This window comes from Perna viridis, chromosome 8 (genome assembly GCF_037379345.1).
Source record: "Perna viridis isolate PV_CMFRI_1.1 ecotype Kerala chromosome 8, ASM3737934v1, whole genome shotgun sequence".
NCBI classification, from domain to species: Eukaryota; Metazoa; Mollusca; class Bivalvia; order Mytilida; family Mytilidae; genus Perna; species Perna viridis.
The window spans coordinates 31,803,005-31,830,934 of NC_142452.1; the positions used below are offsets into that span (position 1 = coordinate 31,803,005).

A 27,930-nucleotide genomic window follows, 5' to 3' on the forward strand; every position below is an offset into this window, starting at 1 on the left:
GTAGCTTTTATTTATTTACACTTGAAAGGTGATAATATTCTCAAGCTCAATTGGTTAGGCAAGTCCTTTTATCCCTATTTTCCGCATTCTTGATAATAATTTTATATTTATCATCTTATATTTCAGAAATCAACTTTTATGTTAACAGCGATGATATTAGCTAGTAAAAACCGGAAATTCAAAGCATATTTAGTGTTGTTTTAAACTCAAGCTTTAGGGTGATTTAACAAAAACATAGGAAATTACATTAGCTACATGTACATATGCATGGTAATGCATGTGCATGCATGTACGTAACCGGCTCTTAGACTAACGGCTATCTATATTTTTTATAGTTTTTTTTTAAAGTTAAACCTTAAAAATGAATAATTATAATTCTTCTTATTTATAGCCGTTTTCGATTGGTCGAGAACGTCGTTGCTAGATCGTTCATAGATGAATGAAGGCCAGTCAACTTGAAACCAATATGGCGGTCGCGTAGTTCGAAAGAGTGTGGCAACGAACTGAACGGCATAATATAGCCGTAATAATAGTTTATTACATGCACATTGATTTTACCGGTCAAGTTTGTTTACAGACAGTAATTTTCAGCTCGGGGAAAGAAACTTATAACTGGGTCTGACTGAACCCTTGAAAACACTTTGTTGTAATTTTCCTTCTTCCTTGTTTTGTTTCCTTAATAATCATATTCCTGTTAAATTGTTTACATCTCGTATTCTTCAATACCAACTATCACTTCGTCCATGCTGCCTTCACTGTCATTGCGTATCCGATTTAGTGTAAATATTCGTCCGTGCTCCCATGCGTGTGCAAAGGAATGTGTGTGTCTTGAGGCATAAACACAGTGTATCAATATAACCGACTGAGGCTTCGGCCGTTCATTGAGTTTGGGAGCTCCGAGATCCGTTCATACATGCATGAACGACCAAAAATACTGTTCAATCCCATATTTAATCTTTTCAATACTGATGTACACACCTAAATATGCATCACTGCCCCGTATACAGCTTTTAGAGGCGAGAGTACTGTATGAAAGGCCGTTCATATCAAAAACCAGATAAAATTACGCTTTAATGGAATGTTAATTTAACGCGATAAAAACACCTTCTTACGCATTAAACTCACATTTTAAAGCGTTAGAATAAAATGATCTTTGTCCACACTATGCACAAGTTCAACAACATTTCCAAAAAGGGGCTAAAACCCGGAATTAACTTTCCCATACGATCCGCCTCGTCACAACCATTAACGTATGTTTTCTTGTTGACCTACAATTCAGGACAACTGTTTTTGTGGATGTACAATGTAAACAGTATTTAGTTCTGTTGATTTTCTATAGACTCAAGCGTAAGGTTGGAGCGATCGTGCATATAACAGCTGTAAATATACTGCTACATGTGCATTTACAAATGTACCTATTTTTTTCATTTTATTTTTCGATCGACTAAGTCAAAAAAGTCAACAAAACCTGAATACCGCAATGCAAGTATAAACCAACTGGTTTGCTATTTTGCAATACCAGTTACCATTTACAAAAGATACTACATAATGCCAACAGCGTTATCATAATCATGGAAACTGTGAACTTCGTCATTCGAGAGAATTAAACACTATTTGTTGTACACAATCCTTTTTTTATTAGTTACTCAAATGAAATGATAGAAATCGACAATAAATTCTTTTATTTGACACCAAATAATTATGTAGTTGGGTATTTTCGTCAATTCCCACTTCTAATCGCTACCAGTAATTTAACTTTACAACGGAACAAAATCAATTAGTGGTTTGATTATTGTCCTAGGTCCTTAAAACTGATCAGAAATCCAACAATATTAGAGTATCCTGGTATCCAGAATCTCTACGACAAACCCTTCCTCTGTACAAAAACATCATTCTGATTGGCCCTTTAGAACACCTCGGTATGACCACGTGACAACATGGCCACTTAATTATGAAAGGAAATATAAAATAAATGTACAATTGAACATCTAACTCTCCTTAGGAACGTAAACTTTTTAAAATATATCTACAGTATCCAAACATATGGACAATAATTCTATTACGTAGGTGCGTAAATCAATATTTTGCTACTGTAACATTTGTACAGACTTTTAAAATTATTGTGACTAAAAGATTCTCTGGGACAAAAGGCGGGAAACTATCCCACGTCTGTTGAACGTTATAAATTTACACGAGAGATACTGGTGCTGTCATTTTGTGTAGGACTAGGAAGAAAGTACTATCAAGAAAAAACTTTTGAGAGGTATGTATTAAGTGAATATGTATATGTGTGTTTTATGTCAAGAGATACGTTTAGTAATTTGGTTTTTAATTATAATGCATTATTCATTTTTCTTTTTCTTTTTTTTTTTTTTTTTTTTTTTTTTCTTTTTTTTATATTTTTTTTTGTTTTGTTTATGCCTGAAATTAAATTCCACACTTTACATGTAGTACATACATATATCTACAATGTACATTCATGCAGTTTATGTACTAGTTTTAGTATGCTGGTCGATGCCACGGCTGGTGGACCAAAGGTCCTTGAGTGTATTTATCAACCCAGTAGTATGATCTGTCTGACCCCCAAATAATATCGGATTTTATTTATCAAAATTTGCAGTATTATAAATTTCAAAAAAATAACTTAAACACTGAGGCTTCATTCCTTGGTAGAACCTCTGGTTGATGGAATTGACTCTCTATTTCGATAGTTTAGGTTTTGAATACTTCTTGTATACAATTAATGTTTGGATTTAGGTTTCCCTGCAAATGTGTACTATTTGATTGTAATGCTACAGGAAAGACGTTCCTTGAAAGATGTATATAGCATATCGAAATTTGCAATATATTATTATTATTATTATTATTATTACAACATTTATAGGGGGCATTATATAATAATAATTACTCTAAGCGCTTTACAAAAAATACAACACATGCATACAAAATAGATAGCAAATCACATGTAAAAATGAAAATCAAATTAGAGGAAGAAACAAACAAATCTTATCTATCACTTCCATTAAAAAAAGATGATGATGAAATAAAATATTACTCTGATAATTGAAAAATTTTGAAAAGTTAATGATGTAAAAACCGACCTGTAATTTTGTATATATGATTGATATTTTTGTATTCCTTTTATACGATAAAATTGTTATATCATACAACGAGAATAGACATGGGTACATGTACATTGTATATTTGCCATGTGCACATTTTAAAATTGTTCTATAAAATTCTCAGAAAAAAAGCTTTATCATAATGGCTATACGTTTAAAAATTATTGTATGAAATATTTGTAAAAAGATTTAAACGTGAATTTAACCATTAATTTTGGGTATTTTGGGTTGTAGTTTAAGTAAGCATTGCCGATTTGTTATCCATCTGCACCATGGAAACTGATTTATTCAACGGGTCATAGTTTTCCTTTCCTCGTTTTTCTACCTCGGACTTGACTTTTTATGAGCAACTCGGCGGGTGTTTCTAGAAAAACAGAGGACGCTTACTCTACCAGTGCACCTGGTCCATGCTCCCAGTTTGTATTGGCGTCTGAGTTGCTCATTTGCTTTTGTTACTTTGTATGTATGATTTTAGTTACTTTATGTCCTTTGTTGTGTATGTCTGTTTTCCATGTCTGGTCTTTGTCCCTGGATTACATTCTTTTGATTACCGCTATAACCTTGGTTTCCTTGATTACTCTTTAAATCAAATTAGTGTACACTTTATATGTCAAAAGTAGATTTAGTAAAAGTATCAGATAAGCATACTCTTTATTTTGTTAGACTCACGTGTCCATATTCCTATCCCAGCAAAACTCAATATCAATGTCTTTCGAAATGAGTTACATTTTGTTTAATTGGATTCCTCCCAATTAAACATTACAATGCAACATATGTATAATTATGTTTATTGTTCTTCATGGTTACATTGTTTCATAATATCTATTTTCAGTTTTTGGGTCCAGCAAGGGTTTTAGTAAGCTTTTGCTGGATACTTCAAATAATCTTTAGAAGTTGGTTGTATAGGTATATTTATTAACTTTTCTCTGCTTAGGAGGGGTTGTATTCATAAAAGGCTATTTGTTGGAATGTTTAGTCAATTACGGCTATACGGATTTCTAATTTTAGTTCCAGGCTATCTTAATTTAGTAGCCACGTGTTTGTCTACCATTATAAGGAACTTGCAATCTGACCTTTTATCTTACAGTTAAGAAGGCGCTTGTGAAATTTACCGTCTTTTATGTAAGTCGTAAAAAAACAAGAAGTAGTACTCAAACTAAGAATCATGCAAAATGTGATTCATGGTTGGAAAGGCTTACATATTTACTTTAGATATTTTTTTTTCAAATGTTATAGTAAGCAGAAATTAACATGGTGCTTTTCATAAAATCCCTGTTCATATGAGATATAAATTACAAACAAAGTACTACATGTATATAATATAGAATTAAGAGCGATAACTGTAAATGACACTGAAATACAAAAGAAACAATTGTGTTTTCAACGGGAATTATCTCCTAAGAGCAGACAGATCGGAATGAATGATTATACATTTCATCATATAAACCCATAAAGAACTTGAATGCAAATATTAAAGTGTGTAGCCTTTTTCATGGTGTATCACCTATAATTTGCACGATTCTTACAAAGACTGCTATTTGAAATTTCAAAATGCTACATCTAATGAAAACTTGTTCACTAGATGCATTCTTTAAGATAAATGTGAAAAGGAAAAAGGAGAGATGAAATTAGAAGATATCAATGTCAATATGTACAGTACATAACGATTGAACGAATGAATATACTTCATTTACATGTAATTTGAGTCGCTGTAGAAAAAAAACTGAAGGTTAAGTATTTTTGGAATTACAATATATACAAATGTCCTTAGACCATGCTGAAATGAAATGATAATTTTGTCAAAGCTTGAATTCGCTATCAACAAAGATGGTTTACCATAATCACAAAATGCATGAGTGAAAAATCCGTTTTTCAAAAGAAGACCTGATGAGTTTCCGTAGTCAAACTTGTACATGTGAGTGTTTTGTTCATGCAGATACTTCTGTTTCGATAATTTATATCATCTAATCCACATATCCCCTCTTACCAAAACACAATAACTCAATTTTAACGTTTCCTCTCAAGGGTATAGCAAATATTCAATTCCATTGTAATTTCTGGTTTATCAAAAATCATCGTTACTGTTAGGCACAATCGGTGTATTTAAGCTTACAATAATTCTCTTATAATGATCGGCTAATGGAATAAATTGTTTTGTTTCGAATATAATAGCATTGAACAAATACGGAACATACAAACAGTATAAAGATCTGATCTCATACTTGTGTAAGTTTCTTAATCAGGGACACTCCTATGTCGAATTTTGAAATATTGTTTTCACAACAATACGTAGATGGAAAGTTAAGTTCCAAAAGGTTTTCCTCCAGTAAATCAAGAGGCTGCTAATCGGATTGGTTTCTTGTAGAAATTCCTATTATAAGGACATATATGTTCCCACCTGTACACAGGAAAACTTGTCTAAACCGACCACTGAAAGAAACCGGAAACCTGTGTACAACATATGCTTTTTTACCCTTCGAGTCAGTTTTAAATATATTTTGAACATCAAACCGGACACCTGTCTAAATCGAACAAATTCTACAATCGAACATTGGTTCGGTTTACACAGTTTTCACTGCACTTTCATATTTTACAAACAAACTTTTTGTTGCTCATTCCAAGTTAAATCACGTTTTATGTAACTCATTGTTTCTATGACAACTCGGTTGTTTACACGTGAAACAATTTATCCAATGATAGAATATGGTCATTCACTCTGTAAGTATTCTTGGAACAAAGGACCTAGCCTTTGGGAAAACCATTTTTATTGAAGAATAAATTCAAATCACATTTTCCAAGCATATTAATTACATTGCTGTTCTCTATACGACGAGGAAATTTTACATTAATTGTTATTGTGATTGTTTGGACGTATTGTAGTACTAATTCTCTGACAGACCATTTTATACAGTAATGGAATAAGTGGAGTAATTTTGTTGAATCTCTGATTAAGGTACTCGAAAATGAAAAACGTGAATGAAGCTAATCAATTCTGCACTTCGTGGCGTTAATGCGAACGTTGACTTCGTGCTTGCAAAGGTTTGTCCGTACATGCATGTAATTCCTTTCCTTCATCGATATTATTTTTGACCTCTACGTGTAATAAGACGTTATCATGAACTGTGCCTGTTAAAGAAGAAATTACTGAATAAATTACATACGTTTCTTTACAAAGAGTGTTTTGTGAATTGAACATTTGTGCCTCACCCCCTATATTCGAGAGGGGAAAATGGTTTCATTTAATGTCAGATATGAGCACCCCCTTCCCTTAGTCTTCATAACAAAAGGTTACGCTTATCCCGTTTGAACATTTTCGCACGCATCACCGTTCCCTGATGTTGAACGTATCATTCCCCTCCCCCGATAGTTTTCAAATCCATTATTTCAAAAAACCTATATCACACCACTATTCATACTACAGCTTGCATTATCTTGTCCTATCCTAACAGTACAAGTATATTTGGAAGGAATGCTCTTTCATTACCAGAAAAATGATTGATCAGCGTCAGTACTTAGGTCATGCAAGCATTGATAAAGGAAAATATGAACGTGGTCCTTTCGAAGAGCATGTGTATACATGTACATGTATAAGGTACACTGTAAATGTTTTGCTTGATTAAAAATTAAATATTTAAGTTATTTAAACAGTTTAGCTGATGAGTTTGTTCTTGTTTTTTTTTGTTTTGTTGTGTTTTGTTTGTTTGTTTTTTTTTTTTCTTCTTTTTTTAATTAAATGTAAAATACGTGTAGATCAATAGTGTAAGTTTTAAATCCTCGTCTGTTGTGAAAAATAATTTAAAAATTGATGCAAATATATTCGAAGGAGATACATGTACATGTAATGTTTACTACGGTATCATGCATGTATATATAAAAACAATTAAATGAGAAATCAAACAAAATTTTAGTTCCGAAAAAAAACCAAACAAACAAACAAACAAACAACACATGATGGTATTAATGACGACATAAATTTTAAAAGTCGAACGACACATACATGTACATGAAAACATGGGAATACAAGAGGTCGATTCTATTCCGGAACCTATAGATTACGAATAAAAGTGTAGTGCTTGTCATAATAAGTTTCAGGCAACCGCTCATTAGCAGTCGCATGTTTCTGCAATTCAAGGTTTCAAAATGATACTAATAACATTTACCATAATAAGTAATATATATCATTCAAATTTTGTTCTTCTTCCTAAAAAAATACTTATATTGAATAACATTTTTAACGCAAATAGATATTTAAAAAATACGCTTGTTCTATTTTCAGGCCTAGGTACACATATGATAAAAGATTTCAGTCAGTAAATATAAGCGTAAAATTGCCCATTTATTTCAGTAATTTACTGTAATTACTATTCATAATTAAGAATAACACATACAGATCTCTATTTACTAAGCAAACTGGTAAATACAGGTAATCACTAAAATGTTTAATAATTGCACTCATTTATTGTAACATGAATGATTGAAACAAACGTGCGCCATGCCTATTATGTCGGAGGGGCGAGTCCAGACGAGGTTCCTCAAAAAAAAAAGGGGGTTGCTAGGACGTAATAGGCCATTTTTGTCAAATTTACACATGAACATATTGTAACATTTTTTGCAATAAAAAGGAGAGGTGTCACTCCCTTCACCCTCCCTGGATCCGCCACTGATGTCATGTCAATTCCCGTTACGAGTTGCTACATTCTACCACTAATATCAAGCATCGTTAGTGCTTAACACTCGACTAATCAATCAGCATACCAAATCCATTGGATCAAAATTAGGTTTAAGTACACTGACTAATTGACACAGTCACGATATCTACATTTATATGCTTAAAATATCAAATTGCATAATGGAATAAAACTGTAATTTAATCTCCCGAGACAACGTCATCATTACAATGATAAGATATGTTTACATTTGCATTAAATATTCTGTTAATCTTTTTAATTTTTGGTATTTTGGATTTTGAAGCATACAAATACAACCTTTGAAATAACGTTACTTCAAATGGATTAAAGTTTTAATACAAGTTGTATACATGAATTTTTCATAAATTGCAAAGTTCAGTGTCAGTATGTAAATAAAGACTTTAAAGTCAGTGATTTCAAAGTTACCATATACAGTTATTAATTTAAGAAGAAACACGCTTTCTGATTGGATAAGAAAAGGCCATCATTTATTAATGTGACTGGGATGTCATCATCCTCTCGTTGAATTATATTATAAGGAATAATTTTATTTTCGGTCTACATGAAATACCCTCAATGCCCGAAGTGCACAACGTGCATCGAGAGAGTAATCACGGGAACCAAGGTTATAGCGGTAATCAAAAGAATGCAATCCAGGGACAAAGACCAGACATGGAAAACAGACATACACAACAAAGAACATAAAGTAACTAAAATCATACATACAAAGTAACAAAAGTAAATGAGCAACTCGGACTCCACTAAAAACTGGGAGCATGGACCAGGTGCACCGGTAGGGTTATTTCTTAATAAACCGAAACAGATGTAACAGTCATTCTTTAAATGTTTAATTAAAGATCTGTATGAAATTTACAAATTATAACTTGTATACATGTACACTGTACATGCACGTCGTTATTGTTATAATGGATACGACCAACATCGCAAACATTTTTTTTTGTACATGTACTTGTTAAAGTATATAAATTATTCCATTTCTGACGCATCTAGTCATTCTAGTTTTTAATTTTTTTTTCATTAAATTGTACGTGATAACATATACGAAAATGTAAATACATACGGACTTATGTTACATACTTCTACAATGTACATGATTGATTGATTCATTCATTCATTCATTAAAATTACCGCTACAACATTTGTTCCATACATGTTAATATAGTTTCCTACGGTCATTCCCGGCTTCCGTACAACTGTCAAATGTACGATAAATTCTTTTTCTTTACGATTAGCAAAAAATCATATATTTGGAAAAAGACGCGTAATGTCAGTTCAAATAAGTCTTTGTGCCGTTGCCAACACCCCTCCATATCAATTATGCATGCTAGTGACACATTCAGCAGTCAGTTATTACTTTGGAATATATTTTGTAAGCTACAGCCTCTAACGTAGCTGATGATACCAGACGTGTAGTTAAGACAATCAATACGTGTGTCCTTCTTAAAATTAGAACAGGAGCGTGTAAAATGTATAAAAAAACGCAACTCTACACTGAACCTCTTTCATACAATTAATCCTCCTACATTAGGAGGAATCTCCCACAAAATCAATTAAAAAATTAAAAACCACCCACATGAAAAAGCAATATTTGTGGGTATTTTTTGTGTGCATAAAATGACTATTTTCTGTGAACAGTAATAAATAATTGTATTTTTACCTCAAAATTTGCTTTTACTTAAAAATATGCTACATGAGACAGTGTCAGTGGGGGAGAATCTCCAATACAGTATGATATGTTCCAAAGTTTTACATGTATGTATTTTTTATGGATAAGCATATTAAGTTTCTGTATATACATGTAATATGGTTGATTGATTGTTTGGGTTTAACGCCAAAGCAGCAATTTTTCAACTACAATGTGTATTCAGGCAATGAAGAAGAAATAGATGATAAATGAACATGAAATGATGATGAAATAAATAATTGGATTGGACACAAGGATAATAGGTCGACATATTTTGATTGCCACCAGAAATAGGGAGAGGTGGGTAGGGTTGGTCTATTTAGCCTCTTGTGGCGTAGCCCAATGGTTCCTACTCCGATAGAATACCACAGAAGGGTTTTTTTAACGTGTGAGGAACGTGGCATTTTCCAAGACGTTGCACCGCTATGGTTTGCGGTCAGTTTTTCCATATTATGGTCTGACGACCTCAGCATGTTACATACCCCATTCCACCACCTGGGGCACCCAACCCAGTTGCTCTGTGGGCAGAGCGCCTTAGCCCCCGGCCAGGATTGTGGGCACTATTTAGTCGCCTTTTACGACAAGCTTAGCACTACTGATTCTTATTCTTTTGACACCCAAACCTGCACATATGAAAGAGTAATCAAGGGAACCAAGGTTATAGCGGTAATCAAAGAATGCAATCCAGGGACAAAGACCAGTCATGGAAAACAGACATACGCAACAAAGAACATAAAGTAACTAAAATCATACATACAAAATAACAAAAGCAAATGAGCAACTCGGACTCCACTAAAAACTGGGAGCATGAACCAAGTGCACCGGTAGGGTAAGCGTTGTCTGTTTTTCTAGAAACACCTGCCGAGTTGCGGAAAGGAAAGGAAAGGAAAACTATGACCCGTTGAATAAATCAGTTTTCAAGGTGCAGATGGATACACCATAACGATCCACGAGTTCATGATGACGACCATAAAACTTTTGTAGTGATAACTTCAATCTTGTAGCAACATAACCCTGTTCCAGAAGCCTGAAACGTACAAGTGCATGTACAATGTATATGTATGAACACCGACTAGGATAGAAATAGAAATCTATTTGATGTAATATTGGTCAAAGTTTTATGGTGTTCTTTGTTTAGTTTTTTTTAATTTTGCCATTGTTCAATGTGCATGTGCAGATCTTCTATAGCATTTTATAAATGTACGACGCATCTGTTCTACATGTTCAACATGTATCTACATATGTTGGATATATAATTCATAATGTTCATGGACATATAAGATGACAGCTTCAGAACAAAAATAATAACAATGTTTGCAATTGATTTCATATTTGTACATGCAAGTAAATTGCAAGTGTACATGACTTTTTCAGTTTAATTTAGCCACCTACCATTTTTACACTGAAAGGGGGTGGGGACTGGTTTTTTTAAAGTAAAAAAATAGTAATAAAATCATTCTAAATTTGAACACTTTTTTTACTCGGCTTGGGTTGAAAAAAAATGCAACCCAATATTTCCCCCATCACTTAACAATGTAGGTTTTCAAATAAATTTTATTAAATCCGGCTGTGGTGAGAAAAAAAATAATCATTTTTGCGCTTGTGCGAATTTTTTTTCTCTCACTCAACTTGAAATCCCAGGCCCCTTAGAGGGAAACGGAACGTTTATATGACCTTGCCGTTTCGTGTGATTCAGACTCCGTAAAGTCGAGATGGTGTCCTATTTATTTATTTTTTTTTTTGTCATCTAAATTTAGTAAATAAGCTAAATGCTTGTCTCCCGTTAGTGCTGATCTACTTTAATCTTTTTTGTGAAGCGTGTTGGATACATGCACATAAATGCATATAACTACTTAGTTCATGATGTAATTTCATTCAAATCCTAATTATTAATATTTTGTCCAAGTTAGAAATACTCAATAAATACATATTATTAGCAGCATTCTGATTTTCTTCATGCATTCATATTTGTCACCGGAAATGATGTCATGTCGCTCAGTTCCATCATTATGAATGCATGAATACAGCTGCCGTCTTAAATCCGGAAATATCCACAGAGTTGTTCCCGGAATTCGATTCTTCATCGATAATTTCTATTGTCTTTTTCAATAAGGCGACATTGCATTAGAGCTATATTAGTTGGACAATCAAATGTTTCAATCTTAAACTGAACTGTGTATGGCACTAAAAGGCAGACTAGCGACCTTGGGTATTTTATTTGGGTTGTAATTACATGTAGTCTACTCCTACATGCATGTAATTTTACACGACTAATTTAATGCTAAATCCTGTGCTTCTTTGAAGCATTTTAGGCTAAACATAAAATGATACGAAATATTTGTGTATAGATAGAACAAAGATCAGAAAAACAAAATCATAAACAATGTGCTTTAAGTCATCAATAAGTCCTTACACGAACTTACCACATTCCTTACACATTCATTCTTAAACCATAATTACAGGGTATAGAGAAACATTAAATACAAACAGGCATTGAAATAATTGCGAAACTCAGCATAATATTTTACATGGAAAATTAAAGTATTGTATAAAGGCAAAGAAATATATGTCTACTTAAGTATAAATATACAATAGGAACTTACAACAAGAAAGTACAAAGACGATTCAGATCTGACGTTTTCTTACTATTCATGCATCAGTTCTTTGAATTTTAAAACTGTATAATAAGGTTCAATATATATTTTTCCATATTCCCGAAAATACGAACAGTTTATAATACTAATGATGAAATTCATCCCCAATGTCCCCCCTGAGTTACACATGGCATACTTTCAGTCCTCATCAATATTTTGCCATCTCCCGGTCTCAATTGGAAGTTTAGTGTTTTGTGTTCTAAATAGGGTGGCTGAGTGATATGGGCACTGGACATGTCATAACGAGATGGACACCGCAGTGACCGAATTCAAACCCCATACATATCAAGGTTTCCAGGCTTTAAATTTGTCTTAGGCCGTGAATTTTACAAGTTTTCCAGCTTGGAGTATTGGATTTTCCTTCCCAACATGGCTGGCGACCATGCGAAAAGCTTATATTTGCTTAATAGACATAAATTTCGCTGTCGGTTAAACGCTCTACAGAGATCACATTTTAGATGTCTTGATTGTTTTAAATTTGTTCACATTGACGAATCAAAAGATTCCGGATTTTAAAGGAAAAGAGCCAAACCAAGGGTTCAACATTTTCCAGTAAGAAATAGGACAAAAGAAGATTGCATTATGTTCACTTTTGGCTATAATACAAAACTGAATAACAAATTTTCTGGTATATTTATTTAAAATATTGAATTTTGATTATGTTTTAAAATCATTGTTTAAACACGAAACGTGTAAATTACTTTGGTATTGAATCCGGTTCTTCTTTTCTTGGATGCATTTGATACAAAACCAATCCAAAAGAGATCAAACCCCTATTCTCTAAAAAAAAAGAGCACTTGATTTTTGAAAGCCGTCCTTTGAGATTGTCAGACAAAGACTTGGTTAAGTTGATATGACCATTTGGCTTTTTCCTGCGAATTCAAGAGCTATATGCTCATGCACTAGACTAATAGTGAGTAACAATAATATTAGCAGTAAATCGATATGTATTAATTCAATAGAAGAACTATGTCTTAGTACCGTTATTCATATTTTTGCCACTCGAGTAGAAAGTCTGTTTACCTAGGGCAACAGTGTCTGTGCGGTAATCAGATAGAATTCTTAAACTATTTTCTAACTCAATGCCTGGAGGGAAACTAACGACACATTCCACTCAAAATAAGTAAAAACTTATTGTTCTGTGATCGTGAGAAATCGAGATGTCCCTTAACAATTTTTCTAGCTCTTAAGTAAACGACGTAAATTGACAAAAACAGATTTAAAATTTGCCTCGATTGCAAACACATGTTCATCTTAAGATGTCAATTCAATTATAGTCATTTAATATTCAGAAACTCCTTTAACGTTTACTGCTATTGAGTTTAACAATCTGAGTGTTATTACATCTGACTGGATTTCATATACTTGTGTTTTACTAGATTTCTGTACAAAGCTAATTGAACGTCCGCTAAAATGAAGTTCAAAATATTTTGTTCCTGAATGTATTTTGTGAGTGCATACTGCATATTTAGGATTTCACAGAGAGTTTGCTTGACTGCAAAAAATGAATAATTTCAAATTCGATTTCTTAATCAATGGGAAATACGTTTAGATCAACAATTAACATTTGCATGAACTCTATTTTAATGGATTTTATTGTTTCCAGTCACTGTGTGAATTGGATTTACGATACAGAAATCAACTTGATGCATTAAAATAAAAATAAAATGTCTAGGCGTTAATATGAATCAGAGACATTCACATACCACAAACTATAAAAGTACATGAACTCTTCAGATCTCACTGAAAACATCTAACCAAATTATGTTTAGACTAACTCGGAGCATACTTGTACAAGAAGTAGATCATAGAGAACATTATGGTATGCATTCTAAAACAGTTTTCTGTACCTATGAAACTTTTTTATCCATTTGTTCACTTATAACGTAAACACAAATCCTACCATGTTTAACGTGTATTGTATATGTCCTCTGTCACTGGATAAAATTGAGAAAGTAAGTAAACTCAGTCCTTCTTTTATACAGTGCAGAGTTTATACAAGTATTGTTATTCGTTTCAATGTTTCCATTGAATAAGGCAGATCCGGGATTTCAGGTGAAAAGGTGTGTGTGTGGGGGGGGGGGGAGGGGAGGTGGGGGGATGGGGGTGTAAATAGCATTAGAGAGCAAGCAAGGCGGGATAAGAAAACTCCTGGGGATAAAATTTGTGAAAAATTATGATGTTATGCAAAAAAAAAAATAATAATAAATATAATAAATAAACAACAATATCTTTCCTTACTCGAGGGGGGGGGGGCATACGACGGATCCGCCCTCAGTAGACACACGCCTGGTGTTGTCACACTTAGAGAAAACAAAGCGAGTAGTTTGCTTTATGCCATGTTTTGTTAACTTACTTTTAAAGGATGATATTCCTTATATTGTAAGGTTGAGTTTTACCTACCACTTGTATGTATCCTTTCATTTATTCTGGCTTCATGTTAAAAACAAAAGATGATTTAAGAAGTACAATGTAATACGCATATCAAATTAAACATAAGCTGGAATCACATAATGCATCATTCGTCAAGAACATGCTTAAGAGGTGCATAATATGAACTAGTTAAGTACCGGTCCACATAAAATTCAGACACTTACATTTGTACAATGGTAAAGTGACTTATGGAGTAGAAAAACCCACCAAACAATTATTTCTTTTTCACTCTATATATGCTATATTTTCAACACAACAATAATTTTTCACCGAGATCAAATACGTTGGATATTCGATGTTCGATATCGACTTTCAAACTTTTCAATATCAAACTGAATATCAAACGGTAAAATATTATAATTTTTGTATTCAGATCTGTATTATTGAGAAAACCATACATTTACCTCCCACTAAAACCAACCAAATCAAACACAATCAAGAACGATAACTCTTGCAAGGTGCCAATTTCATGTACAATCTATATCAAATCTTATCTCAAAAGCGCAACAACTAATTGAAAAATGAAGACTGTTGTGTGATCAGTAACTGTTTCTGAACAAGAAATATAATGAATTCAGTGGGTTTTTGACTTGCATGAATCACCTCGTGTCTGATTTTTATAAAGACTGCTACTTAACATGCTTGAACAGAAAATTTATGTATGCACACATGAACTTAACTGTAGCTTTGATGCATGATTAGGACTACATGTATCTTTTGTTGCTGTTTTTCTTGTTACTTGTACAGATTATTGTTGTGTTTGTATGTGTGTGTGGTTTTTGTTTGTGTGCATGTTTTTGTGTGCGTGTATGTTTTGCAGTCTTGAGCATTTCCACTGTTATCTCATCAGTAATACGTAAATTAAACTATTAAAGTACTTTAATACCATCATTTAATTTTGCATTAGACTTTTCACATTTACTGCATGGATGGTTAAAATATATATTAAAGGCAAAAACAGTTCACTGTTCATTGAATTTCAATTAAATCAAGCATTGTATACCTCTCTTTGCCTTTTTGTCAAACTAGCACTTTGATATTGTTTGAAACGTTTGAAAACGCAAAACATTTGATTTTGTCAGTTTACAATAATGTCCTTTGGGATTCAAAGCTTCAGTGTCTTTAAATAGCATAAAGCATTGGTACTAATTGCATGATCTAAAACTAAAACGTTTCTATTCAACTTTAAAGATGAGAACTCTTGTCGACAAAAGACAATTCATGCTTACAAACGAAATAGATCGACATATTTTCATCTAATTATTTTCTTATCATTATAAAATACAAATTAAACGAGACTAGTTTACTCAGTTTTACGACATTCATTAGGAGAACGGTTTACGTTAATAATGGCTGACTTTTATCAAATTATCAATTCTAGTGTAAACGTTACGACGTCATCTTTCCAATCAAGTACCAAAGGCCACCACATATTGAATTTTAACAAGTGCAAACAGAAACCTTCATATCACCTGTGTCATAGAAACGCTTGAATATTAAATTTTCAATGGCAATTTGTAGTCGTAAAAGAGACCATAAATACGTTAATTGCACGGCTAAATAATTAAAATCACCTTTTTATCTCAATTTTCATTCTGTCAAACAGCCATTGCAACAAATTCAAATGTAGTTTCGTCCATTATTTTTGTTCTAATTTCTGTCTCAACTTTGATGTTGGTTTGGGTACACTGCATTTTATTTACGATAAGGTGTTTTGACATTCAATAATGTTTATTGCAGTTTCATGTGAACTACTGTCATGAAATGTGTATGCTTTGTTTTACTTCCTTGTTCTGAATGCAAACAAATTCTGCATGCACGTAAAACTTTAATGTATTTTAAAATTAACAATAATTAATTTGTTTAGCATTTTCCGAGTTAGACACAAATGAAAGTTCTAGTCGTATAATTATTGGAGTTTTTTTTTTCGCACATACCGCATTTTGCCTGAGTTCATTCATTTAGTTCGAAGCAGGACTTAACATTCCCTGTATAAATTTCTAGATCTAGGAAATAAGGTTTATCTCGAAAGTAAAATTGAACAAGCATTTCTTTGATTGATTCATAACTTATATATTTAAATATTTGTATGAAATGTACATGTTTATTTGCGGGTACTATTTTTCGTGCTTTTCTGTCCACGGCGAAAATAGCAAAAATTATTACGTTTTCGGTATTGTGCTCACATACTTTTTCTTCCTGAAAAACAGCATTTAAAATGTTCCTTACTTCTTTTTGAAGAACTTGAATCATTCTGTGCTGATCGATGAGTTTTTTTTATTAATGATTCAGAGAGTCGGTTTTCTGATAATCAAAGACGTATAGTAAATTTATTCACAAACTGCAGTAGTTAATATCTATCAAAGAGCATTGTACCCAGCAAACTAACGAGCTGGAAATTGATACCACTTTGTCATGTTGTCCATTTCTTAACAGACTCTTTCCGAACGTTTTGCATCTGTAAGTTATTCAAATTTTGTAGTTCAGTTTAATTACATCATCAAGTTTCTTTACTAAGTCCCTAAGTCTTTTTTTTCTATTAAGTAGGTACATGACATTGTCAACAGGTTTAAATTTCATGATCAGCGGTAACTTAATCCTTCATTCTAGCATACACTTCATTCATAAGTATAAAAATATCATCGAACATAGAAAGAAAGTCCTGCAGTGATTTGCTGTTTTCCACCATTGATACATAATGTATTCCACAAAGTAGTAGCCAGTCGATAAACTCAAGAATGTACCCGCTCTGGCAAGGGAACACTGTTTTAGTTACCTCACTTGTTTCAAGTCATCCACCCCATATTTTTCATATTGGATAGGTACATGTATATTTGGGTAGGGGATTTATTTTTGCAAAAATAAGAATATAAAATAAAAACAAAAACAAAAAACAAACAAAAATGACACGTGCATTGCAATGCTGTTTTAACACAGAAGTTAGTATTAAGGCAATACATAATACCATTTTTATGGACTAGCTATCGTGGCAATCACGGGCTCTCGTACTTTATTTCAGAACTAAACAAAAAGAAGAGTGGATATGATTGAAGCCTTCATGTGGTTATTAATTGCAGCACTGCTAATTTTGACGTCATCAGCGGCAAACACACAACCGTCACAACATAGAGGAAAACTGTATGTACATGTACTAGTTCTACAAATGTATCGATATTATAGAATTATTGCGTATTGTTAGCCAAGGATGAATAATTCAGCCAATATGGAAAAGCTTACGCAGTTATACCTTTACTAACCAACTGGTCCAATACGTCATTGGATGGCTATATCCTGTATTGGCGCACTTTTTTAATTTGTATTGGGAGTTTTGATCATGTATAGGCTAAAATTCGAATGTTAGCCAATAAACACTAATATGAATTAGACACATTCTACAGCCAAGCATCGTTTATTAAAACGTTTTATTGAAAAAAGGACATTAGCTGAAAGGGATGAGGATAGGTAAACGGTTATCCATTTAAAAAAAAAATTAAATGATTCAGCATACCGGATATGGATACTGTAAATTGCTTTCATTTTTTCTTTGCTTTGAATTGCATATTTATAAATTTAAAATCAGTTTAAAGACCATTTTCACTTTGATTTTACTTTCCTATCCTGTCTGATACCTATCCCAGTTATCGTTAGCCTCGCATGCGATGCTCGGTAAATATTTTTTAAAAGTTACACTTTTCATTACATCTTTTGAGGGTTGCATGAATCCACCAAAAATATTCTTCTGCTTGGCACCGTGGTTGACGTGGTTGACACTGTAAACACGGTTTACTGCTGATTTGTGGTACTGAAACACAAATGAACTTTCAAGTAGCATTAAAAGGACCAATGAAACCATTGGAACTTCATCATTTTGAGTACAAGTCTCCCCACTAGAAACTGAGAATTTTCCATTTTCTATTTCTATGCTTGTTTTTCATTGTCAGACTACCCCATCTTCGATTTATTTCAACATTTTGCACGCTTAGTTTCCTTTTAAAGTATAAAATGCTAATTTAGTCCCTCTATACAAAAAAAAATCATGGCCTCTGGGAATACAGAACTCATTTTGGCAAGACTGAAATCCTGTGAATTCCTAGACATTCATAGTTAGCTGAAAAAATATTTTGAAATATTGAAATTGTAATCTAATAACCGAGATTGAAGTCGAGTTTTCATTTTCTAAATAGCAAATATCGAAATTTCACTAAATCAAACATTTTGAAATATCAAACAGAATTAGTGGGAGATGATTTATTATAACTAACATATGGCAGATATTGAAATAGAATTTGTATGTCGCTAGGAACTTTGGTGTTTAGTAAATAGCAATAACATACAGAATTTTAAATATTGAAAATAAATTGAGGGATCGTGAAAAAACGCGAATTATTTAACTTATTCAATAATAAATGAAGAATTGAATAAAGATCTTACGGCATCGGATCCATTAACCCAGAACATTGAACTAAAAACGGAAACTTCGTTGCAACTACATCCAATTCCTAAAGATAACTCTCAGGCACATACATTACATGTACATGTAAAGTAGAGATATGATGTGTAACATGCATGTACATGTATTATCGTTACAGAAGTTTTATGGTCGACATCATGAACTCGTGAATCGTAACGGTGCATCCATCTGCGCCATGAAAAAAAAATGATTTGTTCAACTATCATCGTTTTCCTTTCCTCTTTCGTCTACCCTGGATTTGACTTCTTATGAGGAACTCGCGATCGGCGGGTGTTTCTAGAAAAGCAGACAACGCTTACCCTACCGGTGCACCTGGTCCATGCTTCAAGTTTTAGTGGAGTCCGAGTTACTCATTTGCTTTTGTTGCTTTGTATGTATGATTATAGTTACTTTATATGTCTGGTTTCCATGTCTGATCTTTGTCCCTGGATTACATTCTTTTGATTACCGCTATAACCTTGGTTCCCTTGATTATTCTTACACATGTTACATGTACATACAAAGAAATAATTAACAGAAATGGTGATCATGACAAACATATTTCTAATGATTGTAAAATGAAATAGGGAAAATCGAAAGGTGGATAAGAACCCTTTCCCCTTTCCCAAAACGACTTTTGCGCTCAAGCTTTACTCGAGGTTCCACTTTAATACTGCAGAACGTACAATGTACAGTATACTAAGCACATTTATTGGAATAATGTAGGTGTAACCTTGAAGTATCGAATTTCATTCATTAAATCCTAAAATAATATCGGAACTTCTTTCCGATTTAAATCGTTTTCGGACATCATCTTTTGTCGTTTGACGATGTCATACAAACCGGATATGATCTCAAAGTTAGTATGCATCAATGTATCATTAAAGCGTCGGAAAACAGTAGGCCATAACAATTTCTATCAAATATTAACGATTTAGTTGGGCTATTGTCGAGAAATCCATTCGGAAATAGACTCACAGGAAGTATACAGCAGGCCAAATCAATTGATTACATTTCTCCATTTCGCGTCTTAATTCAATATCCACAGGAAAATTGGTTCTGAACCATTGTAAATCAGTTATCTACTTGATACTGATTAGGTATTTAGAGAAAATTGATTATTTGTGATAGGATTAGATCTTTTGTTTTAATTTCCTATACAAAATTCCCTGTTTTCATTCCCATAACAGGTCGTTTATATATCTTGTTTTTTTTTTTAAATGCACAAATGAAATTTTAAGTAAATAGACCTAGATATTTTCCAGGACTTCATATTTTTAGAAAATTTTTCATTTCCATTTAAATTGATTGACGACAAAAAATGAGTGTCATATGAACCAAGACAAATACAAAGGTTATCATTTTAACATTTCAAAATAACCTTAACCAATAGCTGTGCGTAACCAGCGTGTCAGTAAAGAGGGGGAAGTAATAGTAATTTTCACTTACCTCCACCCCCCCCCCCCTTTACGTTCCTTTCATATTAAAAAGGAAACAAAATTAAATCGCTCGTAGTTCCCGTCATTAGACACGTGTGTATTTCAAGTATATTTTTTCAAATTAACTATTTCCAAGCAACAGAAACTAAATGTACATGTACTGTAACATTAAGATGCACTTTTTGTTTACATGAAATATACAGATAAAATTGTATGTTAATGTGTAAATCTCAAAATCTTCACTTGAAGAGTTGCAAAATCTGTTCTCCCTCATCGGGTTGCATGGGCTATAGAATGATTAGGGAAACGCTATATTTGAGATAGTTTTTCACGAGTCTGGACTCTATAAAAAAGGTTAAAATCAGGTCTTGATGTGTATTGACTCGCTTCCATTATAAATTTTATTTTTAATTTTCAGACTTGTTACTCAGCTAGATGACGTTCGAAATAACCTAAAATCAGTAACAGATTCTCTGGAAAGACTTTCAGATGTTATACAAGAGTAAGTGCTAATTCAGCGCCAGTCTAGCCCAACAGAACACGAGAATGAAAGATTCTTATAATGAAATGTCTATGAATAAAAAAATTATAGGGAAAATTAAAATCAATAAGACTTTAAAAAGTCATTCAATACGGATAGAAAATATATAAAATCGAACCGCGAGGAAGTCACCAATAATATCCCCTAATAACCTGAACAAAGCTTGACATTATACATGTACATGTATGAACATATCGGTGATATTTCTAAAAAAAAAAGCTTATCCTACTGGTGCACCTAGCTCATCTCTTATGACACTTTTAGAACTAACCATGAGCCGGCTCTTTTGACGGTTCCCCTGAGAGGTTAGAATTGATCTTTCATGTATCTACATTCACATACATGTAAATGCAAGAAGGGGTTTTGCTTAGATTACAGACTGACAAACAGGCAGATAGACGGACATACATAAACTTATTACATGCCATCGTTACAAAATATCGTTGTCATATCATAAATGTCGTTGACTTTTGCGATTCCATTATTCCACTCATTTTGTATGAAATTCAATTTTCTCGAGAAGTCTAATCTTCGTACGAGTGTTGTTTACTTAGATGTACCATGTCATTGCCACTTCACGTTCTGACGAAGAAATATCTTATTATAGTAAATATCCGAAAATGACTACGATATTTTTTTTTTTATTATATAAGTGTTTTAAGTGATTGATTGTTTTATATGTTATTGATAATAGCTACATGTACATGTATTAATGTTACAGTCGCATACTGTCCCTATATTTGACGGTGCAGTCTTTAAATATTATACCTTTACTACATGTAGCCCAACCTCCAATCAGTGATGTGTTCGTATCAATGTTTTTATATAATGCCGAGGTACAATTCATTTTCCGCAAATTATACTTTAAGATAATAAATAAAGGATGTATTCAGTTTGTAACTCTTACATTAACATTGTGCATATAATTGTAGCTCCAATCATTTCTCTGTCGTCCATAATTCAAAATGTAAATTAATCACACACAAACATTTTACCCTAATGAAGAGAGCTAAAGTATTGTTTAGCCAGCTGAGTCCGGTTTATACTATTAGAAACTTCTTTCCACTGATAACTTGTACACATATATGTATATATTGCATGGGATTTTGTTTGTATCCGAAATGGGAACCAGGTTTTGAACAGCAATAAAAGAACGAACATAATCACGGAACTGCGAATATAAAAAAAAAATAGATACTCACTGTAAAGAACATGAAAAACTGCATGTTAAATAATACACACATCTGAAACAAAAGTGTGTGAGTAACCCGGACTCCACTAAAACTGGGAGCATGGACCAGGTGCTTTGGTTGGCTAAACGTCCTCTGCTTTTCAAAACCTACGCTTCCATGTAGTGCTCATTAAAATTATGTTACATAGGGTGTAGTCGAAAGAGCAAAAAAAAATAGTAAAGCATGTAGATAACAGAGCTGAAAATTACAACTAATATTATATTCATTTTTAGGGAATGTACATGGGGAGAAGCTATGTCCGATGAAATGTGCTCTATGCTGAACATAGAAAAAATACAAAACGCTAGAGAAATTATACGAGACTCTCCTGGAAAAAGATCGGTACCACAGGTTGAGCCGTCTGTTACTCGGTGAGCATCAGTAGCACATTTTCTTATACGAACTTGCAACTTAAAAAGGAAACACACACAAGCGAACTTTATAGTCTATTTTTATGCTGATATATTGACTCTCTCAGTAAATGAATACATTTAGATTACCGGGCTTTTGAACGTTGGGCATTCCGACAATTTTAAAAGTAATTACAGTAATTTGTTTTAATTTTTTTAAACAATTAAAATTATATAATGATAATAGAAAATGATTTTTAACATTTGTTGTATATGTAGACGTTCTTTTTATTCATAAATTTGTATTGGGAATTGTTCAAACGCCGTACGTGCTCTTTCTGTTTTATATAATACATGTACACGCCTTATTTTCACTTCATTTATTTTTGGGGCCTTTTACTGCTTGCTATATTATTTGAGTTTTGCTTATCATAGAAGACCGCATGATGACATGTAGAAATTTAATTATTGCTAGACTTTCATGTACTATGTCCTTGTCCTTTACACATACACGTAGTTCAAATGTGCTCACGTAAAAGTATTGTACATTGTATCAATTAATGTAACATGTATGGTGTTAGAATCACATAACAAGAAGGCGCATCCATTTATCGGCATAAAATGGAATAAAAAATATGACCCATAAAAAATGTCATTATCAAGTTAAAAGCACCGTATGTAATGTTAGTTTCCAAATGTCAATATCGTTAATTGTATGGCCTTGTTTTTCATTTTCCTGTTATGAATAAGTTATTGTAAAGTTTTTAAGTAGCAGTCTTTGTAAGAATCATGCACATTATGTAAAATGTGATAAACCCCCAAAGGCTATACATTTTCATTTTTGTTATTTAGTTCTTTTATAAGTCTATATGATGAAATTTATAATTATTCATTCCAATCTTTCCGCTCTTTGGAGATAATCCACATTGAAAATCGAACAGTTTCTATAGTATATTAGTGTCATAGAGTCATCGTCCTTAATTTTGATTTCTATAGTGCATTCAATATATTTTCTATCTCCTAAGAACAAGGGTTATATAAACAACCACACGTTAATTTCTGTTTATTTATGCATTTTAAACAAAATATAAAAAATAAAAACATGTAGGCTTTTCAACTATGTATCACATTTTGCATGATTCTTAGCTGGAGTGCTACTTAAGATACAAGAAACGCTAAATTTTAAATAAAGGCTATTCTTTATACATACATATCACTGTTTACATATTTACTAAATGATTTTTTAAATTGTTGGATATTTTACCGAAATTCACGCTAGAGTTACCTCTCTTTTGTCATGTAGTCACAATTTTCACTCTTTTCGACAGGAATTTACTTAGATGTTCAAATCAGTCCTTGCCCCAGGACTCCTCCCACCCCCAATAAGTACATGTTCAAATCGAGGTTGTTTGGCGAATATCTTATTTTGTCAATAAAACCCGCCTAATCGGGAATAATAATTAAACGAACTGATGTGACCCACTTCTTCAACTTAGTTTTTAAACAAGTGAAGGTAGTCAAACGGAAATTTACAGGAACTAGGAACTTACACCGTCGGTTCAAATATAAATCTCCATATTCCTCCAAAACATGTATCTGTCTTTATTGTGGTTCACTGTCAGCTCTCATTTTGCGAAAATGTTGTGGCCGGAAGATACAATCACGAATGGGAAAACGAGGGGCCTCAGAGCGGATTCTTCCTTAAATAGCTGTATTCATACTCCTACAGACAAAAGAAAATTTCAATGGGAATAAGATACAGGTGAAACCTGAATAGCTCACGTTCCGACGTTGCAGAATTTTGTTTTGAACACATCGAATAATGCTTTCAAAATAATGAAATATGCAGGCTTAATTATACTTCAGAATAATTATATGTCTGAATTATTAATGCCGTAAATCACTGTCTTTTTAAATATAACAGTTCTTTATTTATATGCGATTACATCTGGTCGTGTATACATTGTATCATGGTCATTGTATTGTTGTCACTGAAAATTTAAATTTACGCTGAATCATTTCCGTTATAACAAATTTTCACTAAATTGGACAGTTACGTGTATATACAAAGTACAATTGTATGGAGGGCGGTGCAGCAACTAGTCCAGAAATATTACAAGGGGTATCTACGCTATAAACTGCCAATTTTTGTTTTCTTTTAAACTAAGAAAATCTTCTAAAAAATGGGGTTCTCAACCCCCGTAAACTTCCCCTGGATCCGCCACTGTGATGGGGTTAAACTTTAATACCTTTTTTTGAGACTGATTTCTTTCCATTTAAAAATTGATTTGATTTGTAATATATCAGACCGAGTTGTACACGTACGTGTATTCCTTGTTCTTGCTGTTTCTCTTTTGAAGGTTTGAAGAGAATTTTGAATACTTTGCCATTTAGTGACACAAGTGTATACATACACGTATGAGCTTATGGTTGTAATAAGAAAGAAGGAGAGCTCTTGAATCGTCGAAACATTGAAACTTTACAAAAACATACACATAATACTAGTATTAGCTTTTAATTTGTATACACTCGAAAATACGAAGCATTTATGATTTATGTGTTGGCAGAGTCATGGTATATGTTCCCGCATTTTCTATTTTACAATTAAGAAATAATAAAATCCTTATGATTTATGAGTAAATACTGAATCATGCTGTAAGTTTCTGCATTTCATATATTTCAGTTTTCTCGCTGATCTACTAAGAAAGAAAGAAATGATCAACAGACTGAAGCAGTTAGTACACTACGCTGACACCACACTGCATGAAGAGAGGTAAGGAAAATGCAGAAATTGTATATCAAGCACGAAATCTGACGGACAGGACCTTGAAATACTGTGAGAAAAGTCACAAAAAACCTGTTTCAAATAAATTAAAATTTTAAATGTAAAAGTTGGATACTTGTATTTCCTTGTAGAGTTTTCCTCAGTGTGCAACTGCTAATGATGACCAACCTTCCAATAAATTTTGTCAAAACACCTTAACCGGTTAAGGATGAATTTGCACTGCGCTGAAAAGAATTGTGGACAGACAGACAGAAAAGGTGGTTCCTATTTATCCTTATTGTTATTTAGCAGGACACAAAATGAACGTCACTATTCTTTACACCAATAACGTTCATTTATTAGGAACATTTTAAAAGTATCTTTGGTGAGTCTTCAAGCTCTTCAAAGTTTCAAAATGTCTTTGAATTGCCAATATATTTTTAATGTCATGCCGAAATGATGCAGTGTTTCTGAAGTTGCGTTAGTGGTGCATACTTAATTCTTTATGGAACGAATTGCCAAAATGTGATTACATGTATGTTAGCAGCTACATGTTCATATACGTGTATCTTTATCTGAATTTCACTCAGAATGGGCATGCGTCAGTTAAGTGCATTTTCCGGTCTCTTGTACATAATGTAATCTTTTAGTACTACTGATGAAAAAACAGTAAAATAAAATATTTTCCCCATGCGTCAAGTTTTTCAATGTAAAATAATTTTTTTTTTATTCTAACGGAAATCGAACTGAATACTTAAGTGCTCCTCCGTCTAAGAATCGGGCAGAATGTATATAAGGTGTGGCATATGAAGAAAAAAAAACAGCAGAGATTTTATTGCATTAACCAATTAATAATACCTGATATTATTAATTTCTTTGTAAAATTTGCCTTTTTAAGATATTGATAGGTCAAATTCAGTTAAAATGCACTATGGAAGAATAGCGGGAAATTTTTCTTTCTCTAAATAAGCAGTCAAAAAAATATCGTCACAGATGCCTCACGATAAACTTTAAAAAAGCTTTTTGGTTGTTTTTGTAGATGCATTGAATATATTTTAGGCAAAAATGACTAAATTGGGGAAAATGATGTGCCACCCATTGCCTGATTCTTACACAGAATGGTACTTAAATGGCACCTCCTTCACCAAAAGTACTATTTAGCAAGAACATTGATATATTGTTTGGAACATGAAATCAACTTAATCCTTTCTAAATTACTTGTAACACATTCAGTCGGTATGTACAATCATCAAGAAGACAACATGTAATAAATTCCTTATCACCTGTGCCGAGGGCTCTGTCAAACTCAGTGCGTAAATTTGCATCTTTATTCAAATTACCTGTATTAGAGTACATTACAAAAAGAAACTAATAATGAGTATAGTCATGCCTTTGGAATGTTTTCACATTTTGTATAGCAAATCCTATATGCCAGCGGAGTGATACGTATTGAATCGTGATGCGGTTATAGATCTGCGGTGGTTGGTAAACAATGAGAGAAAAATGCACATTATATGGATTAAAAAAACTAATAAGTTTGTGTATTTGTCTCTTTTAGGAAGAAGAGTTGCCAACTTAATCTCGGATTCCACTGCCAGACGCAGGAATATTCAGCTATAGCCGACATGTTCAACTTTCTTGGTAGTGGGCGGAGCCCAGGGAGAAGAAGGCGGTCCATTGATCAAGTTCGCAGAGTATGATTGGACAATTCATACTTCTTAAGAACGCGATTTTTTTATAAATATTTTCATGGAGGAAAGCGTTATTTTGTTGCCATTTTTGTTGCATTTCCATATTTATTGAAAACTATTGTCACAAGAAACTAGGCAGTTCTAATCCTAAACGATTTCTTTAAAACGGTTGTGTTTAAAAGACATAGTGATAAGTTTGTTGTCAGTTCAGAAAATCTCGTTCAAAAGTTTGGCAAAAATGAGCAAATGATTGCCACGGACTCACCCGCCTTAAAAAAAACTAACAAACAAAAAAGGACTACTCTGGATCGGAACTACCACTCTGATAGGTAATAAGGAGTTATGAAGTTATTCAGTACCTTAAAATACAGTTGTCGTAATAATACTGTTTTTATGTTTCCGAGACCTGATGAATGGACAGAATGCGCAAAAAATAGTTGTTGTAATTTCACGTACTCTGGTACTCTGGTATCACTCGACTTGTTCCACTGAAGGCCATTTGCCGAAAACCAGATTTTTTTTGTTCACAAACTGTGTACGAGGTTAACACGGAACTTTTATTTAAAGGTTCAGTTTTCTCAATGCCATCGGAATTTAATGGACAAACTTTAGTTGAAATGTACCTGGAAAAAAGTTTTAATATACCGAAAATGAGTTTATTCGATTACACTGAGTCCAAATAGCTGCGTTTACATTACTGTGTGTTATGCATAGGTTTGTCGAATTTACATGTAACCACATTGAGGCATTAAAATTTTCTTAATCCTATATATTATACAGCGTATTCATACTTTTTTGTTCTGTTAACTAATTAAAACATAAGATTTAGATGTTAAGTTCCAAAGGTTTTTTTCCCGGCAG

General features: G+C 32.9%; 1 protein-coding gene across 1 annotated transcript; it reads left to right on the forward strand.

Annotated features, from left to right (window-relative positions):
• Positions 1-1,959: 1,959 nt before the first annotated feature.
• On the forward strand, positions 1,960-27,897 carry LOC148610245 (uncharacterized). Its single transcript, XM_088542525.1, has 6 exons — positions 1,960-2,263; positions 17,622-17,740; positions 20,910-20,993; positions 22,498-22,635; positions 25,298-25,387; positions 26,937-27,897. The coding sequence occupies exons 2-6, from the start codon at positions 17,646-17,648 to the stop codon at positions 27,076-27,078; spliced, it is 549 nt and encodes a 182-aa protein (XP_088398651.1). The 5' UTR covers positions 1,960-2,263; positions 17,622-17,645; the 3' UTR covers positions 27,079-27,897.
• Positions 27,898-27,930: the final 33 nt, after the last annotated feature.

Excerpts from the sequence above, each read along its gene's own strand:
- LOC148610245 (XM_088542525.1), top strand. The coding sequence starts at position 17,646 with ATGATTGAAGCCTTCATGTGGTTATTAATTGCAGCACTGCTAATTTTG. Across the intron at positions 17,741-20,909 it reads TCACAACATAGAGGAAAACT|ACTTGTTACTCAGCTAGATG; the intron begins GTATGTACATGT and ends TTTAATTTTCAG. Across the intron at positions 25,388-26,936 it reads ACCACACTGCATGAAGAGAG|GAAGAAGAGTTGCCAACTTA; the intron begins GTAAGGAAAATG and ends TGTCTCTTTTAG.